The following is an 18,400-nucleotide window of genomic DNA, read 5'->3' as shown; positions in this document are numbered from 1 at the left end:
ATGTGTGAATGTTAATTAGACACATATGTGTAAATGTTAATGAGACATATATGTGTGAATGTTTTATTAGACATATATGTGTGAATGTTTAATTAGACATATGTGTGAATGTTAATTAGACATATATGTGTGAATGTTTAATTAGACATATATGTGTGAATGTTTAATTAGACATATATGTGTGAATGTTTAATTAGACATATATGTGTGAATGTTTGATCAGACATGTATGTGTGAATGTTTAATCAGACATATATGTGTGAATGTTTAATTAGACATATATGCGTGAATGTTTAATCAGACAAATATGTGTGAATGTTTAATTAGACATATATGTGTGAATGTTTAATTAGACATATGTGTGAATGTTTAATTAGACATATGTGTGAATGTTAATTAGACATATATGTGTGAATGTTTAATTAGACATATATGTGTGAATGTTTAATTAGACATATATGTGTGAATGTTTGATCAGACATGTATGTGTGAATGTTTAATCAGACATATATGTGTGAATGTTTAATTAGACATATATGCGTGAATGTTTAATCAGACATATATGTGTGAATGTTTAATTAGACATATATGTGTGAATGTTTGATTAGACATATGTGTGAATGTTTAATTAGACATATATGTGTGAATGTTTAATTAGACATATATGTGTGAATGTTAATTAGACACATATGTGTAAATGTTAATTAGACATATATGTGTGAATGTTTTATTAGACATATATGAGTGAATGTTTAATTAGACATATATGTGTGAATGTTTAATTAGACATATATGTGTGAATGTTTAATTAGACATATATGTGTGAATGTTTGATTAGACATGTGTGAATGTTTAATTAGACATATATGTGTGAATGTTTGATTAGACATGTGTGAATGTTTAATTAGACATATATGTGTGAATGTTTAATCAGACATATATGTGTGAATGTTAATTAGACACATATGTGTAAATGTTAATTAGACATGTATGTGTGAATGTTTAATTAGACATATATGTGTGAATGTTTAATCAGACATATATGTGTGAATGTTTAATCAGACATATATGTGTGAATGTTTAATCAGACATATATGTGTGAATGTTTGATTAGACATATGTGTGAATGTTTAATTAGACATATATGTGTGAATGTTTAATTAGACATATATGTGTGAATGTTAATTAGACACATATGTGTAAATGTTAATTAGACATATATGTGTGAATGTTTTATTAGACATATATGAGTGAATGTTTAATTAGACATATATGTGTGAATGTTTAATTAGACATATATGAGTGAATGTTTAATTAGACATATATGTGTGAATGTTTAATCAGACATATATGTGTGAATGTTTAATTAGACATATATGTGTGAATGTTTAATCAGACATATATGTGTGAATGTTTAATCAGACATATATGTGTGAATGTTTAATTACACATATATGTGTGAATGTTTAATTAGACATATATGTGTGAATGTTTAATTAGACATATATGTGTGAATGTTTAATTAGACATATATGCGTGAATGTTTAATCAGACATACATGTGTGAATGTTTAATTAGACATATATGTGTGAATGTTTAATTAGACATATATGTGTGAATGTTTAATCAGACATATATGTGTGAATGTTTAATCAGACATATATGTGTGAATGTTTAATTACACATATATGTGTGAATGTTTAATTAGACATATATGTGTGAATGTTTAATTAGACATATATGCGTGAATGTTTAATCAGACATATATGTGTGAATGTTTAATTACACATATATGTGTGAATGTTTAATCAGACATATATGTGTGAATGTTTAATTACACATATATGTGTGAATGTTTAATTAGACATATATGTGTGATTGTTTAATTAGACATATATGCGTGAATGTTTAATCAGACATATATGTGTGAATGTTTAATTACACATATATGTGTGAATGTTTAATCAGACATATATGTGTGAATGTTTAATTACACATATATGTGTGAATGTTTAATTAGACATATATGCGTGAATGTTTAATCAGACATATATGTGTGAATGTTTGATTAGACATATATGTGTGAATGTTTAATCAGACATATATGTGTGAATGTTTAATCAGACATATATGTGTGAATGTTTAATTAGACATATATGAGTGAATGTTTAATTAGACATGTATGTGTGAATGTTTGATTAGACATATGTGTGTGAATGTTTAATTAGACATATATGAGTGACTGTTTAATTAGACATATATGTGTGAATGTTTGATTAGACATATGTGTGAATGTTTAATTAGACATATATGTGTGAATGTTTAATTAGACATATATGTGTGAATGTTAATTAGACACATATGTGTAAATGTTAATTAGACATATATATGTGAATGTTTTATTAGACATATATGAGTGAATGTTTAATTAGACATATATGTGTGAATGTTTAATTAGACATATATGTGTGAATTTTTAATTAGACATATATGTGTGAATGTTAATTAGACATATATGTGTGAATGTTTAATTAGACACATATGTGTGAATGTTTAATTAGACATATATGTGTGAATGTTTAATTAGACACATGTGTGATTGTTTAATCAGACACATATGTGTCCTTCCTACCTTCTTCGCAGGCAAAGTCCTGGACAGCCACGTCCTGGATGGGGATCTCCTTCAGGAAGTAGGGACTCTGGCAGCGAGGGTTTCCCGTCACGATGCGTTTCCTCCTCAGCCAGTCGCCGAGCCAAGCCAGGTGACAGTTGCAGTTGAAGGGATTGGCCAGCAGGTTGCTGGAAAAGAAGGACCCCGGATGTGGTGTTTCTTCCTCATCATGCGGGTGTGCTCTATATCTATACTCACAGTGTGGAGAGCGAGTGCAGGGTGTCGAAGGCCCCGGGGTTCATGGAGGTGATCTGGTTGTCGTAGAGCGACAGCAGACGCACCGAGCTCAGACCCACGAAGCTGCTGTTGCTCACGCAGCTGATGCGGTTACTCCGGAGCATGCTGCGCACGCACAAAGTCCACTTAGTTTAACAACACGGGGGGCCACACTCTTTGCCTCCAAGGGCCAAAGTGTAAATGTACAAATGAGCTGTGGGCCAAACACGGATTGGTTGTCTTCCGTATAAAGTGTGAGGTAGTGGAGTGTCATTTGGATTAAATTAGATTTTTTTGACACTGATTTTTTTACACTGAATTTTTATACACTGAATTGTGTTTGCATAAAATTTTTACATATCAATTTTTTTACACTGAATTTTTTTTACACTTTATTTTTATACACTAAATTTTTTTACACTGAATTTCTTTACACTTTATTTGTATACACTACATTTTTTTACACTGAATTTTTTACATGAACTTTTTACACATACATTTTTTTTACACTGAATTTTTTTACACTTTATTTTTATACACTACATTTTTTACACTAAACTTCTTTACACTTTATTTTTATACACATTTTTTTACACTGATTTTTTTTTACACTGAATTGTTTTTGCACTGAATTTTTACACTGATTTTTTTACACTAAATTTTATACACAGAATTTTTTTTACACTTTATTTTTATACACTAATTTTTTTTACACAGAATTGTTTTACACTGAATTTTTTTACACTGAATTTTATACACTGAATTATGTTTACATTAAATTTTTACACAAAATCTTTTACACTGATTTTTTTACACTTTATTTTTATACACTACATTTTTTTACACTGAATTTCTTTACACTTTATTTTTATACACTACATTTTTTTTACACTGAATTTGTATACACTGAATTGTGTTTACACTGAAATTTCACCCATTTATTTTTTTACACTGAATTTTTTTACACTAAATTTTATACACAGAATTTTTTTTACACTTTATTTTTATACACTAATTTTTTTTACACAGAATTGTTTTACACTGAATTTTTTACACTGAATTTTTTTACACTTTATTTTTATACACTACATATTTTAAACTTAATTTCTTTACACTTTATTTTCATACACTAAATTTTTTTACACTGAATTTTTATACACTGAATTGTGTTTACACTGAATTTTTACACATTGATTTTTTTACATTGAATTTTTTTTCCCTGAATTTTTTTTACACTGATTTTTTTTTTACACTGAATTGTTTTTACACTGAATTTTTACACACTGAATTTTTTTACACTAAATGTTATACACAGAATTTTTTTACACTGAATTTTCATACACTCAATTGTGTTTACACTGAATTTTTACACATTGATTTTTTTACACTAACATTTTTTTAGACTGAATTATTTTTACACTGAATTGTTTTTACACTGAATTTTTACACACTGAATTTTTTTTGCACTACATTTTATACACTGAATTTTTTTTACACTGAATTTTTATACACTGAATTGTGTTTACATTAAATTTTTACACATCAATTTTTTTTATCACAGAATTTTTTTACACTACATTTTTATACACTGAATTGTGTTCATACTGAATTTTTACACATTGATTTTTTTACACTGAAACTTTTTTACGCTGAATTTTTTTGAACTGAAATTTTAAACATGCATTTTGCTAACACTTTTTTTTTTTCAATTGAAATTGTCAGCATAATTTGATGTAAAAAATTTAAGTCCGCAAAATTGAAACGCAAAATATTCAGTGACATAAATTCAGTGTCAAAAAAAGCTTTCTTGCTAAAGACACAAATGAATCTCCAGAGTTGCGTGCCAGTCCTGGTGTGTGGATGTGGACTCACAGAGTGTGTGTGTGGTGGATGCGTGTGTGGACTTACAGAGTGTGTGTGGATGCGTGTGTGGACTCACAGAGTGTGTGTGGATGTGTGTGTGGACTCACAGAGTGTGTGTGTGGTGGATGCGTGTGTGGACTTACAGAGTGTGTGTGGATGCGTGTGTGGACTCACAGAGTGTGTGTGGATGCATGTGTGGACTCACAGAGTGTGTGTGGATGTGTGTGTGGACTCACAGAGTGTGTGTGGATGTGGACTCACAGAGTGTGTGTGGATGCGTGTGTGGACTCACAGAGTGTGTGGATGTGTGTGTGGACTCACAGAGTGTGTGGATGTGTGTGTGGACTTACAGAGTGCGCAGGCCGCCGAGTCCCTTCAGCATGCGGTGATGTACGTTCTCCAGTCTGTTGGAGGTGAGAATCAGCTCATTGACCCCTGAAGCGCCTTCAAAAGTCCCCTCCTCGATGTCAGTGATGCGGTTGTTACTCAGGTTTCTGTGCACAAAACATGGGATTTTGGAGACTTCTAGAAACTCTATTACAAAATAAAACCCCATAAAAGGTGGAATAAAAGAGCAAACAGGCGTAACGTTAATGAAAATGTTGCAATATTGATACTAATTTGCATAAAAAACAATAAAAATGTAGAATCGCCGCATAGATGTGAAGAAGATTTAGAGCACTGGTTCTCACACTTTTTTCCAGCAACACCTCAGAAAAAACTTGGTTTTCCAACTCCTACCATAACGTTAAAATACAGTAGCCTAGTAGGCCTAAGTATTCATTTAAAACAAGGCATGTGTTCTATTTAACAAGTATATTGAATATTTTTGGCCACTGTAATACTGCACACAGTTCGAACAGTAACACTGTGTGTGAATATTTAATGAAGTCATTATTTGGCGTAAGACTCGATGGAGCCCGCGTACCACTAGTGGTGCACGTACCACAGTATATATATATATATATAACAGACAGGCTCAAATTTTTTTACAATTAATTTTTATACACACATTTATTTTTTACACTGAATTTTTTTTACACTGAATTTTTACACACTGATTTGTTATTATCAGGAAAAAACACAGAGGCTATTTCATCCCTACAAGCCTGTTTGGCAGGTTTCCCTACTCTTCAGGGAATATCCATGAAAATAAATCCCCTGAAGAGCAGAGAAACCTGCCAAACAGACTTGAATCTTTTTACACTTTATTTTTATACACACATTTTTTATACACAGAATTTTTTTTTTACACTGAATTTTTACACACTGATTTTTTTATTATCAGGAAAAAACACAGAGGCTATTTCATCCCTACAAGCCTGTTTAGCAGGTTTCCCTGCTCTTCAGGGAACATCACTGAAAAACCCCCCCCTGAAGAGCAGGGAAACCTGCCAAACAGGCTTGAATTTTTTTACACTTTATTTTTATACACACATTTTTTTACACATTATTTTTTTTTTACACTGAATTTTTACACACTGATTTTTTTATTATCAGGAAAAAACACAGAGGCTATTTCATCCCTACAAGCCTGTTTGGCAGGTTTCCCTACTCTTGAGGGAATTTCCCTTAAAATTAATCCCATGAAGAGCAGGGAAACCTGCCAAACAGGCTTGAATTTTTTTACACTTTATTTTTATACACACATTTTTTTTACACATAATTTTTTTTTTACACGGAATTTTTACACACGGATTTTTTTATTATCAGGAAAAAACATAGAGGCTATTTCATCCCTACAAGCCTGTTTGGCAGATTTCCCTACTCTTCAGGGAATTTCCCTGAAAATAAATCCCCTGAAGAGCAGGGAAACTTGCCAAACAGGCTTGAATTTTTTTACACTTTATTTTTATACACACATTTTTTTTTTTACACTGAATTTTTACACACTGATTTGTTATTATCAGGAAAAAACACAGAGGCTATTTCATCCCTACTCTTCAGAGAATTTCCCGGAAAATAAATCCCCTGAAGAGCAGGGAAACCTGTCAAGCAGGCTTGTAGGGATGAAATACCCTCTGTGTTTTTTCCTGACCTAACATATATTCCGCTCTACCCCGGTATTGAGCACCGTGTAACGGATAATTGTATATAGTTTTGTTTATTGTACAGGATTGCTTATTGTTTTTATTGGATAGTAGTCTGTTTATTTTAATTCTTATTTTTTATCTTTATTACTTATGTGTTTTTTAAAATGTATTCCATATTTGTTTCCACTACCGCACCTTAAGTTGGAGTCCTTAACCTCGTTATATGCAAATATAATGACAATAAAGGCCATTCTATTCTATAAAACACAGGAACGTCGACTAAATAAAATACATGTATGTATTTTAATATATGTATATACAAACGTATATATATATATAATATTGTGGAGGGAGGTGTGGCCAGCGCGCTTGCGGGAGCAGAGGTCACCGCCTCTGTCTTTGGTGCTGGGGACGAGCACCAGCGGATGGGGGCGTGGCAGTGGCTGACGGCGAGACACAGCTGGCATGTGATTAGATTTCGCAGGTGGTACGTGTTAATCTAGTCATCTGCTGTCTTTAACAGTAAGCGACCGAGAGCAGGAGGGGGGATAGGATACGGAGGTGGCTGAAAATTCTGTGGACATTAAAACATTGTTAAAAACTGCAAGCTTGGCTCCTGTGCCGTGTGTAATAGTGGAACGGATAGGAAGCGACTTCCACAAATATATATATATATATATATATATATATATATATATATATATATATATATATATATATATATATATATATATATATATATATATATATATATATATATATATATATATATATATATAATTTTTAAAGCTTAAATCTCTAAATCAACTTCAAATCCTCCACACGACACTTCCGCTCCGGACAGGCTAACCTCCTCCAACCTCCGAGGACAAAGCTACGAACTATGCCGCCGCTCCCAGTCTGTGGAACGCTCTCCCTGACCACCTGAGGGCACCACAGACTGTGGATGCTTTTTAAAAAAAGGCTAAAAAACCCTTCTTTTTAAAAAAACTTTTTTTTATATAGATATATGCATACTAGTTTTAGCTATGAGGCTGTTGTAGTTTTTATTTTTTATTTATTTTTATTATCTTTTATATTATTATTATTATTTTTTTTTTAATACACTATAGCACTTAGAGGTTGTTTGCTCAATTTAAAGTGCTTTTTACAAATAAAATGTATTATTATTATTATTATTATTATTCAGATCTTTCTGTCAATTATACATTTTTATTATTCTTTGAGCAAGGACAGTGTTATTATTAGTGTCAACATTGCAACAATTTCTTGTTACTTTATACCTGTTTGTTCTCTTATTACACTTTTTATGTGTTTTTTTTTGGTGGAAGCATTCTTAAAACCGCTAAAGGCTTAGTGGCCACATGCGTGGACAGCACCTTTTCAGCTCTTTTTTCCAAAATTGTGTACACTACTGAATTGGGGTCTTACGGCCACTTATGTGGACACTTATACTGCCCTCTGGTGGTGTCAGAAGAGTATAACATACAATGGAATTTGGAGGGAAAAAAAGTGTAAAAATAAAAATGAGCACGTCACTAAACATGAAGTACACGTTTGTGTACTTATGGACTAAGTACATCATATTAAAAGGTCAGTGGAACGCTCTCCCTGACCACCTGAGGGCACCACAGACTGTGGATGCTTTTTAAAAAAAGGCTAAAAAAAACCTTCTTTTTAAAAAAACTTTTTTTTTATAGATATATGGATACTAGTTTTAGCTATTAGGCTGTTCTAGTTTTTATTTTTTATTTATTTTTATTATCTTTTTTATTATTATTATTATTATTTTTTTTAATACACTGTAACACTTAGAGGTTGTTTGCTCAATTTAAAGTGCTTTTTACAAATAAAATCTATTATTATTATTATCATTATTCAGATCTTTCTGTCAATTATACATTTTTATTATTCTTTGAGCAAGGACAGTGTTATTATTAGTGTCAACATTGCAACAATTTCTTGTAACTTTATACCTGTTTGTTCTCTTATTACACTTTTTATGTGTTTTTTTTTGGTGGAAGCATTCTTAAAACCGCTAAAGGCTTAGTGTCCACATACGTGGACAGCACCTTTTTAGCTCTTTTTTCCAAAATTGTGTACACTACTGAATTGGGGTCTTACGGCCACTTATGTGGACACTTATACTGCCCTCTGGTGGTGTCAGAAGAGTATAACATACAATGGAATTTGGAGGAAAAAAAAGTGTAAAAATAAAAATGAGCACGTCACTAAACATGAGGTACACGTTTGTGTACTTATGGACTAAGTACATCATATTAAAAGGTGATTTTTAGTTTTTATTCTAATTAGGGTCCAATAAGCCTAAATAGCAAAGAGAAATAAAAAAAGCATGTAAACAAACAGCTCGGGCCTTAAGAGGTATGAGTTTTGGTAACATGTCCGACTCACATCTTCCGCAGCTGGGGCAACTTCTTGAAGATCCCGGTGGCCTCCAGCACGGTGAACTCGTTGTTGTTCAGACGCCTCGAGGAGCGAGAGAGAGAGAAACAGAGGTCAAATAAAAACCAGGTCAGGGGGAAAGGTAGCCTGAAACTCCCAAAGTGCCTCACAGTTCTGCGGTGTACTGAGGGACGTGGTCTGGGATCTTGCTGAGTTTCTGGTTGGAGCAGTCCACCGTGGTGCCCTCACACCGGCACTTCTCCGGGCAGGCCAGGTCGGCGAAGCAGTCTCCTCCCAGCTTGCTGCGGTAATCCTCAGCACCTGATTGGCAACCACAAGGGCAGAGTCACTAAGATGCCAGTCCACTTGCTGGCTGGTACTGGACTCCACAACATGTCCTCAAACCCAGGACCTCTTTATCAGCCTCCTGCTACACACACACACACACACACACACACACACACACACACACACACACACACACACACACACACACACACACACACACACACACACACACACACACACACACACACACACACACACACACAGGTTTGTGTCTTGCATCTGGGCCATGCTGCAGGGCTCGGGCAGGGCCGTTCCATGGTGCTTGACGGAACCATGTTCCACTTGTAGGACCCTGCAGCCACATGGTTAGATCAAGCACAAAGGAACAACCTGCGGACTCACTGATCCTCCGCTGGAACACAAGGTGGGCTGGGGGGGTTGGGGGGTGGGGGGGAGTTGGGGGCGCAGGAGGACCGGAAACTGCTCTCTCACCAAGTTGGTCCAGAAGAGTTCATGGAGCTGATGGGCAATGACCGTGATGGTCACATGACATTAATGCTGGGCCAGAACAACTCAAGACCCCGGGGGGAGGGGGGGTCTTGTGTGGACCCGATACAGTTTTTAAGATATTCCAAAATTAATTTGCTGAACCAGTCCCCCCCTTGTCAAAAATCAATGTCTCAAACATTTCTGCGGAAATTTTGTCCAACTTTTATAGTTTTTGTGTTATTAACGTGTAATTAACGTGTTATTATTCATAACTATTATAGTTTTTATGTTGTTAACGTGTAATTATTCATGACTATCCCCCAAACAAGTCAAAATCAACCCAAACTTGTCCTATTCGTTTGTGCTACATTTGTGCTGAAATGATTTTGTCCAACTATAATAGTTTTTATGTTATTAACGTGTAATTAACGTGTTATTATTCATAACTAACCCCCAAACAAGTAAAAAAATCAACCCAAACTTGTCCCATTCGTTTGTGCTACTTTTGTGCTGACATTATTTTGTCCAACTATTATAGTTTTTATGTTATTACTGTGTAATTAACGTGTTATTATTCATAAACAGCCTCCAACTAAGCCAAAATATACCCAATTGTGTCTTAAACGTTTGTGCTGAAATTATTTTGTCCAACTATTATAGTTTTTATGTTGTTAACGTGTAATTATTCATGACTAACCCCCAAACAAGTCAAAATCAGCCCAAACTTGTCCCATTCGTTTGTGCTACTTTTGTGCTGACATTATTGTCCAACTATTATAGTTTTTATGTTATTACCGTGTAATTAACGTGTTATTATTCATGATTAACCCCCAACTAAGTCAAAATCAACCCAAACTTGTCCCATTCGTTTGTGCTACTTTTATGCTGAGATTATTTTGTCCAACTATTATAGTTTTTTTGTTATTAATGTGTAATTAACGTGTTATTATTCATGACTAACCCCCAACCAAGTCAAAATCTACCCAAACTTGTCTCAAACGTTTGTGCTACTTTTGTGCTGCAATTATTTTGTCTATTATAGTTTTCCTGTTATTAGCATGGTATGGTTTTTATTTTATTACTGCGCAACTAACGTGTTATTATTCATGATTAACCCCCAAACCAAGCCAAAATCAACCCAAACTTGTCCCATTCGTTTGTGCTACTTTTGTGCCGCAATTTTTTGTTGTTGTCTTCTATCGATTTTATGTTATTAGCATGGTATGGTTTTTATGTTATTACCGCCTAATTAAGGTGTTAATCATAATCAGCCCCAACCAAGTCAAAATTAACCCAAACTTGTCCCATTCGTTTGTGCTACTTTTGTGCTGAAATTATTGTCCAACTATTATAGTTTTTATGTTATTAACGTGTAATTAATGTGTTATTATTCATGACTAACCCCCAAACCAAGTCAAAATCTACCCAAACTTGTCTCAAACGTTTGTGCTACTTTTGTGCTGCAATTATTTTGTCTATTATAGTTTTCCTGTTATTAGCATGGTATGGTTTTTATGTTATTACTGCGTAACTAACATGTTATTATTCATGATTAACCCCCAAACCAAGCCAAAATCAACCCAAACTTGTCCCATTCGTTTGTGCTACTTTTGTGCTGAAATTATTGTCCAACTATTATAGTTTTTATGTTATTAACGTGTCATTAATGTGTTATTATTCATGACTAACCCCCAAACAAGTCAAAATCTACCCAAACTTGTCTCATTCGTTTGTGCTACTTTTGTGCTGAGATTATTTTGTCCAACTATTATAGTTTTTATGTTATTAACGTGTAATTAACGTGTTATTATTCATGATTAACCCCCAACTAAGTCAAAATCAACCCAAACTTGTCCCATTTGTTTGTGCTACTTTTGTGCTGAGATTATTTTGTCCAACTATTATAGTTTTTATGTTATTAACGTGTAATTAACGTGTTATTATTCATGATTAACCCCCAACTAAGTCAAAATCAACCCAAACTTGTCCCATTCGTTTGTGCTACTTTTGTGCTGAGATTATTTTGTCCAACTATTATAGTTTTTATGTTATTAACGTGTAATTAACGTGTTATTATTCATGATTAACCCCCAAACAAGTCAAAATCAACCCAAACTTGTCCCATTCGTTTGTGCTACTTTTGTGCTGACATTATTTTGTCCAACTATTATAGTTTTTATGTTATTAACGTGTAATTAACGTGTTATTATTCATGATTAACCCCCAAACAAGTCAAAATCAACCCAAACTTGTCCCATTCGTTTGTGCTACATTTGTGCTGAAATTATTTTGTCCAACTATTATAGTTTTTATGTTATTAACGTGTAATTAACGTGTTATTATTCATGATTAACCCCCAAACAAGTCAAAATCAACCCAAACTTGTCCCATTTGTTTGTGCTACTTTTGTGCTGAGAGTATTTTGTCCAACTATTATAGTTTTTCTGTTATTACCGTGTAATTAACGTGTTATTATTCATGACTAACCCCCAAAACAAGTCAAAATCAACCCAAACTTGTCCCATTCGTTTGTGCTACATTTGTGCTGAAATTATTGTCCAACTTTGATAGTTTTTATGTTATTAACGTGTAACTAACATGTTATTATTCATAACTAACCCCCAAACAAGTCAAAATCAAGCCAAACTTGTCCCATTCGTTTGTGCTACTTTTGTGCTGACATTATTTTGTCCAACTATTATAGTTTTTATGTTATTACCGCGTAATTAACGTGTTATTATTCATGATTAACCCCCAACTAAGTCAAAATCAACCCAAACTTGTCCCATTCGTTTGTGCTACTTTTGTGCTGACATTATTTTGTCCAACTATTATAGTTTTTATGTTATTACCGTGTAATTAACATGTTATTATTCATGATTAACCCCCAACTAAGTCAAAATCAACCCAAACTTGTCCCATTCGTTTGTGCTACTTTTGTGCTGACATTATTTTGTCCAACTATTATAGTTTTTATGTTATTACCGTGTAATTAACGTGTTATTATTCATGATTAACCCCCAAACAAGTCAAAATCAGCCCAAACTTGTCCCATTCGTTTGTGCTACTTTTGTGCTGACATTATTTTGTCCAACTATTATAGTTTTTATGTTATTAACGTGTAATTAACATGTTATTATTCATGATTAACCCCCAACTAAGTCAAAATCAACCCAAACTTGTCCCATTCGTTTGTGCTGACATTTTATTTAGCCTATTATCGCTCTGATGTTATTAGCATGGTATGGTTTTTATGTTATTACCGCCTAATTAACGTGTTAATCATAATCAGCCCCAAACATGTCAAAATCATGGTTATGAATAACAACAATGATTACATTTTACCAACATAAAACGTTAATAACAAACTATGACAGAGAAAAATATGCAGCACAAATGTTTGGGGAGATTTTGACATACAATTAGGAGGTTGCCTACAGCCGCACTTATTTACATACGTGCAATCCGCCCTTCCGGAAAGGTCACGCTGCTCTTTGAGACCAACTAGTGAGAGAGACGTCAGCGAGAGAGAGAGAGAGAGGAGTTGTGGGAGGAGCTTGGGAGGAGGAGAAGGGGTGTGGCCTAACCAGGAGGAGACGAGGAAGGAGGCACCAAGGCAATGAAACAGAATACAAAGCAGGCTTGAGGAGGACGTCTCCACACACGGGAAGTATCAGTGATGGAGGAGAGTTAGGAACCAAGAGAAGCACACACACACACACACACACACACACACACACACACACACACACACACACACACACACACACACACACACACACACACACACACACACACACACACACACACACACACACACACACACACACACATGGTAAAACCTCACAAAGAAACCCACGGTGTATTAATTGTTGTTGACAAACACACACACAGGGAGCCACAGGGGTCAGGTCAAAGGTCGGAGGTGTGCGCAGGGACGTAAGGTAAGGTGTGTCGCCACATGGTGTGTGTGCGTGTTACTTACAGCCCACATGGCGCACTCCTGGGTGTGTGCGGGGGGAAGAAGATTCAAACAAGGATCATGTGACCACACGAGCATAATATTAGATTCTACACACATTCCAGCCTTGATAGAACATTCTATTTGACAGCGTTACACAACAATATGTGTCACTTTGACCGAGGAGACACATCGGGATGACACAAGGCAGGGCAGGGGCGCTCATAGCTACTTTTACACCCAGGGCAAGTCCTCCTTTGGTGCCATTTTATTAGAATTGTCATAATATTGGTGCTATTTTATTATAATTGTCATAATATTGGTGCTTTTTTATTATAATTGTCATAATATTGGTGCTATTTTGTTATAATTGTAATAATATTGGTGGCATTTTGTTATAATTGTAATAATATTGGTGGCATTTTGTTATAATTTTAATAATATTGGTGGCATTTTGTTATAATTTTAATAATATTGGTGCCATTTTATTATAATTGTAATAATATTGGTGGCATTTTATTATAATTGTAATAATATTGGTGCAATTTTATTATATTGTAATAATATCGGTGGCATTTTATTATATTGTAATAATATTGGTGCCATTTTATTATAAATGTAATACTATTGGTGCCATTTTATTATAATTGTAATAATATTGGTGCAGTTTTATTATAATTGTAATAATATTGGTGGCATTTTGTTATAATTGGAATAATATTGGTGCCATTTTATTATAATTGTAATAATATTGGTGGCATTTTATTATAATTGTAATAATATTGGTGCCATTTTATTATAATTGGAATAATATAGGTGCCATTTTATTATAATTGTAATAATATTGGTGGCATTTTGTTATAATTGTAATAATATTGGTGCCATTTTATTATAATTGTAATAATATTGGTGGCATTTTATTATAATTGTAATAATATTGGTGGCATTTTATTATAATTGTAATAATATTGGTGGCATTTTGTTATAATTGTAATAATATTGGTGCCATTTTATTATAATTGTAATAATACTGGTGGTGGTATTACCTATAATGTAACTTACCTATAATATAACTTACATACGTTTTAGTACCTATAATGTAACTTACCTATAAAATAACTTACATAAGTTTTATTACCTGTAATGTAACTTACCTATAATATAACTTACATAAGTTTTATTACCTATAATGTAACTTACCTATAATATACCTTACATAAGTTTTATTACCTATAATGTAACTTACCTATAATATAACTTACATACGTTTTATTACCTATAATATAACTTACATCAGTTGTATTACCTATAATGTAACTTACCTATAATATAACATACATAAGTTTTATTACCTATAATGTAACTTACATAAGTTTTATTACCGATAATGTAACTTACCTATAATATAACTTACACAAGTTGTATTACCTATAATGTAACTTCAATCAATCAATCAATCAATGTTTATTTATATAGCCCTAAATCACAAGTGTCTCAAAGGGCTGCACAAGCCACAACGACATCCTCGGTACAGAGCCCACATAAGGGCAAGGAAAACTCACCCCGGTGGGACGTCAATGTGAATGACTATGAGAAACCTTGGAGAGGACCGCATATGTGGGTAACCCCCCCCCCCCCCCCCCTCTAGGGGAGACCGAAAGCAATGGATGTCGAGTGGGTCTGACATAATATACCTTACATAAGTTGTATTACCTATAATGTAACTTACCTATAATATAACTTAAATAAGTGTTATTACCTATAATATAACTTACTTCAGTTGTATTACCTATAATGTAACTTACCTATAATATAACTTACATAAGTTTTATTACCTATAATATAACTTACATCAGTTGTTTTACCTATAATGTAACTTACCTATAATATAACTTACATAAGTTTTAGTACCTATAATGTAACTTACCTATAATATAACTTACATAAGTTTTATTACCTATAATGTAACTTACATATAATATAACTTACATAAGTTTTAGTACCTATAATGTAACTTACCTATAATATAACTTACATAAGTTTTATTACCTATAATGTAACTTACCTATATTATAACTTATAATAATAGATTTTATTTGTAAAAAGCACTTTACATTGAGTAAACAACCTCAACGTGCTACAGTGTATCAACATTTTTTAAAAATAAATAAATAAAAAGATAATAAAAAAAAAACTAGAACAGCCAAATAGCTAAAACTAGTATGCATTTATCTAAAAAAAAAGGCTTTTTAAAAAAAAGGGGGTTTTAAGCCTTTTTTTAAAAGCATCCACAGTCTGTGGTGCCCTCAGGTGGTCAGGGAGAGATACGTTTTAGTACCTATAATGTAACTTACCTATCATATAACTTACATAAGTTTTATTACGTATAATGTAACTTACCCATAATATAACTTACATAAGTTTTATTACCTACAATGTAACTTACCTATAATATAACTTACATAAGTTTTATTACCTATAATGTAACTTACATATAATATAACTTACATAAGTTTTACTACCTATAATGTAACTTACCTATATTATAACTTATAATAATAGATTTTATTTGTAAAAAGCACTTTACATTGAGTAAACAACCTCAAAGTGCTACAGTGTATCAACATTTTTTGAAAATAAATAAATAAAAAGGTAAAAAAAACAAACTAGAACAGCCAAATAGCTAAAACTAGTATGCATATATCTAAAAAAAAAGGCTTTTTTTTTTAAAAAAAAAAGAAAAAAAAAAAAGAAGGGTTTTTAAGCCTTTTTTAAAAGCATCCACAGTCTGCGGTGCCCTCAGGTGGTCAGGGAGAGATACGTTTTAGTACCTATAATGTAACTTACCTATCATATAACTTACATACGTTTTATTACCTATAATGTAACTTACCTATAATATAACTTACATAAGTTTTATTACCTATAATGTAACTTACCTATAATATAACTTACATAAGTTTTATTACCTATAATGTAACTTACATATAATATAACTTACATAAGTTTTATTACCTATAATGTAACTTACCTATATTATAACTTATAATAATAGATTTTATTTGTAAAAAGCACTTTACATTGAGTAAACAACCTCAAAGTGCTACAGTGTATCAACATTTTTTTTTAAATAAATAAATAAAAAGATAATAAAAACAAAAAACAAAAAAAAAACTAGAACAGCCAACTAGCTAAAACTAGTATACATATATATAAAAAAAGGCTTTTTTATTTTTTTTTATTTTTTTTTAATTAAAAGAAGGGTTTTTAAGCCTTTTTTAAAAGCATCCACAGTCTGTGGTGCCCTCAGGTGGTCAGGGAGAGATACGTTTTAGTACCTATAATGTAACTTACCTATCATATAACTTACATAAGTTTTATTACCTATAATGTAACTTACCTATAATATAACTTACATAAGTTTTATTACCTATAATGTAACTTACCTATAATATAACTTACATAAGTTTTATTACCTATAATGTAACTTACCTATATTATAACTTATAATAATAGATTTTATTTGTAAAAAGCACTTTACATTGAGTAAACAACCTCAAAGTGCTACAGTGTATCAACATTTTTTTTTTAAATAAATAAATAAATAAATAAAAAGATAATAAAAAATAAAAACAATAAAAAACTAGAACAGCCAAATAGCTAAAACTAGTATGCATATATCTAAAAAAAAGTTGTTTTTTTTAAAAAAAAGAAGGGTTTTTAAGCCTTTTTTTAAAAGCATCCACAGTCTGTGGTGCCCTCAGGTGGTCAGGGAGAGACATGTTTTAGTACCTATAACGTAACTTATCTATTATATAACTTACATAAGTTTTATTACCTATAATGTAACTTACCTATAATATAACTTACATAAGTTTTATTACCTATAATGTAACTTACCTATAATATAACTTACATAAGTTTTATTACCTATAATGTAACTTACCTATATTATAACTTATAATAATAGATTTTATTTGTAAAAAGCACTTTACATTGAGTAAACAACCTCAAAGTGCTACAGTGTATCAACATTTAAAAAAAAAATAAAAAAAATAAGATAATTAAAAAAAAACTAGAACAGCCAAATAGCTAAAACTAGTATGCATATATCTAAAAAAAAGGCTTTTTTTTTTTTTTTTTTTTTTTTTAAAAAAAGAAGGGTTTTTAAGTCTTTTTTTTAAAAGCATCCACAGTCTGTGGTGCCCTCAGGTGGTCAGGGAGAGATAAGTTTTAGTACCTATAATGTAACTTACCTATAATATAACTTACATAAGTTTTATTACCTACAATGGACAAAATGTACGAAATTGGCCCCCGACATGAATTTTTCTGTGTGCAAATGTGACATTTTTAAAGATACAACCTCTACTATCTTTCTCTACATGGCATCTTTAGAAAGTCCATGTTCAGTTCCAACGCATAACTGATCTTTTTGCACGTTTAAAAGAAGAAAAATGATATAAAAAGTCAGGA

The 18,400-nt window shown here is 32.2% G+C and overlaps 1 protein-coding gene across 5 annotated transcripts in view; it reads right to left on the bottom strand.

Annotated features, from left to right (window-relative positions):
* Positions 1 to 18,400, bottom strand: part of slit2 (slit homolog 2 (Drosophila)) — a 321,185-nt gene that overhangs the window by 70,451 nt on the left and 232,334 nt on the right. For 4 of the 5 annotated variants that reach the window (XM_062026304.1, XM_062026307.1, XM_062026308.1 and 1 more), the window contains 5 exons: positions 9,357 to 9,507; positions 9,196 to 9,270; positions 5,101 to 5,244; positions 2,870 to 3,013; positions 2,633 to 2,799 (listed from right to left, as the gene is read on the bottom strand). In XM_062026304.1, coding sequence (XP_061882288.1) covers positions 2,633 to 2,799; positions 2,870 to 3,013; positions 5,101 to 5,244; positions 9,196 to 9,270; positions 9,357 to 9,507 — 681 coding nt within the window. Of the gene's footprint in view, positions 1 to 2,632; positions 2,800 to 2,869; positions 3,014 to 5,100; positions 5,245 to 9,195; positions 9,271 to 9,356; positions 9,508 to 13,948; positions 13,967 to 18,400 lie in introns of all 5 variants that reach the window. The other variant, XM_062026306.1, reaches the window with a different exon arrangement.

This window comes from Entelurus aequoreus, linkage group LG18 (assembly GCF_033978785.1).
Source record: "Entelurus aequoreus isolate RoL-2023_Sb linkage group LG18, RoL_Eaeq_v1.1, whole genome shotgun sequence".
Classification (NCBI taxonomy): domain Eukaryota; kingdom Metazoa; phylum Chordata; class Actinopteri; order Syngnathiformes; family Syngnathidae; genus Entelurus; species Entelurus aequoreus.
This window is presented reverse-complemented; position numbering and strand designations above follow the sequence as displayed.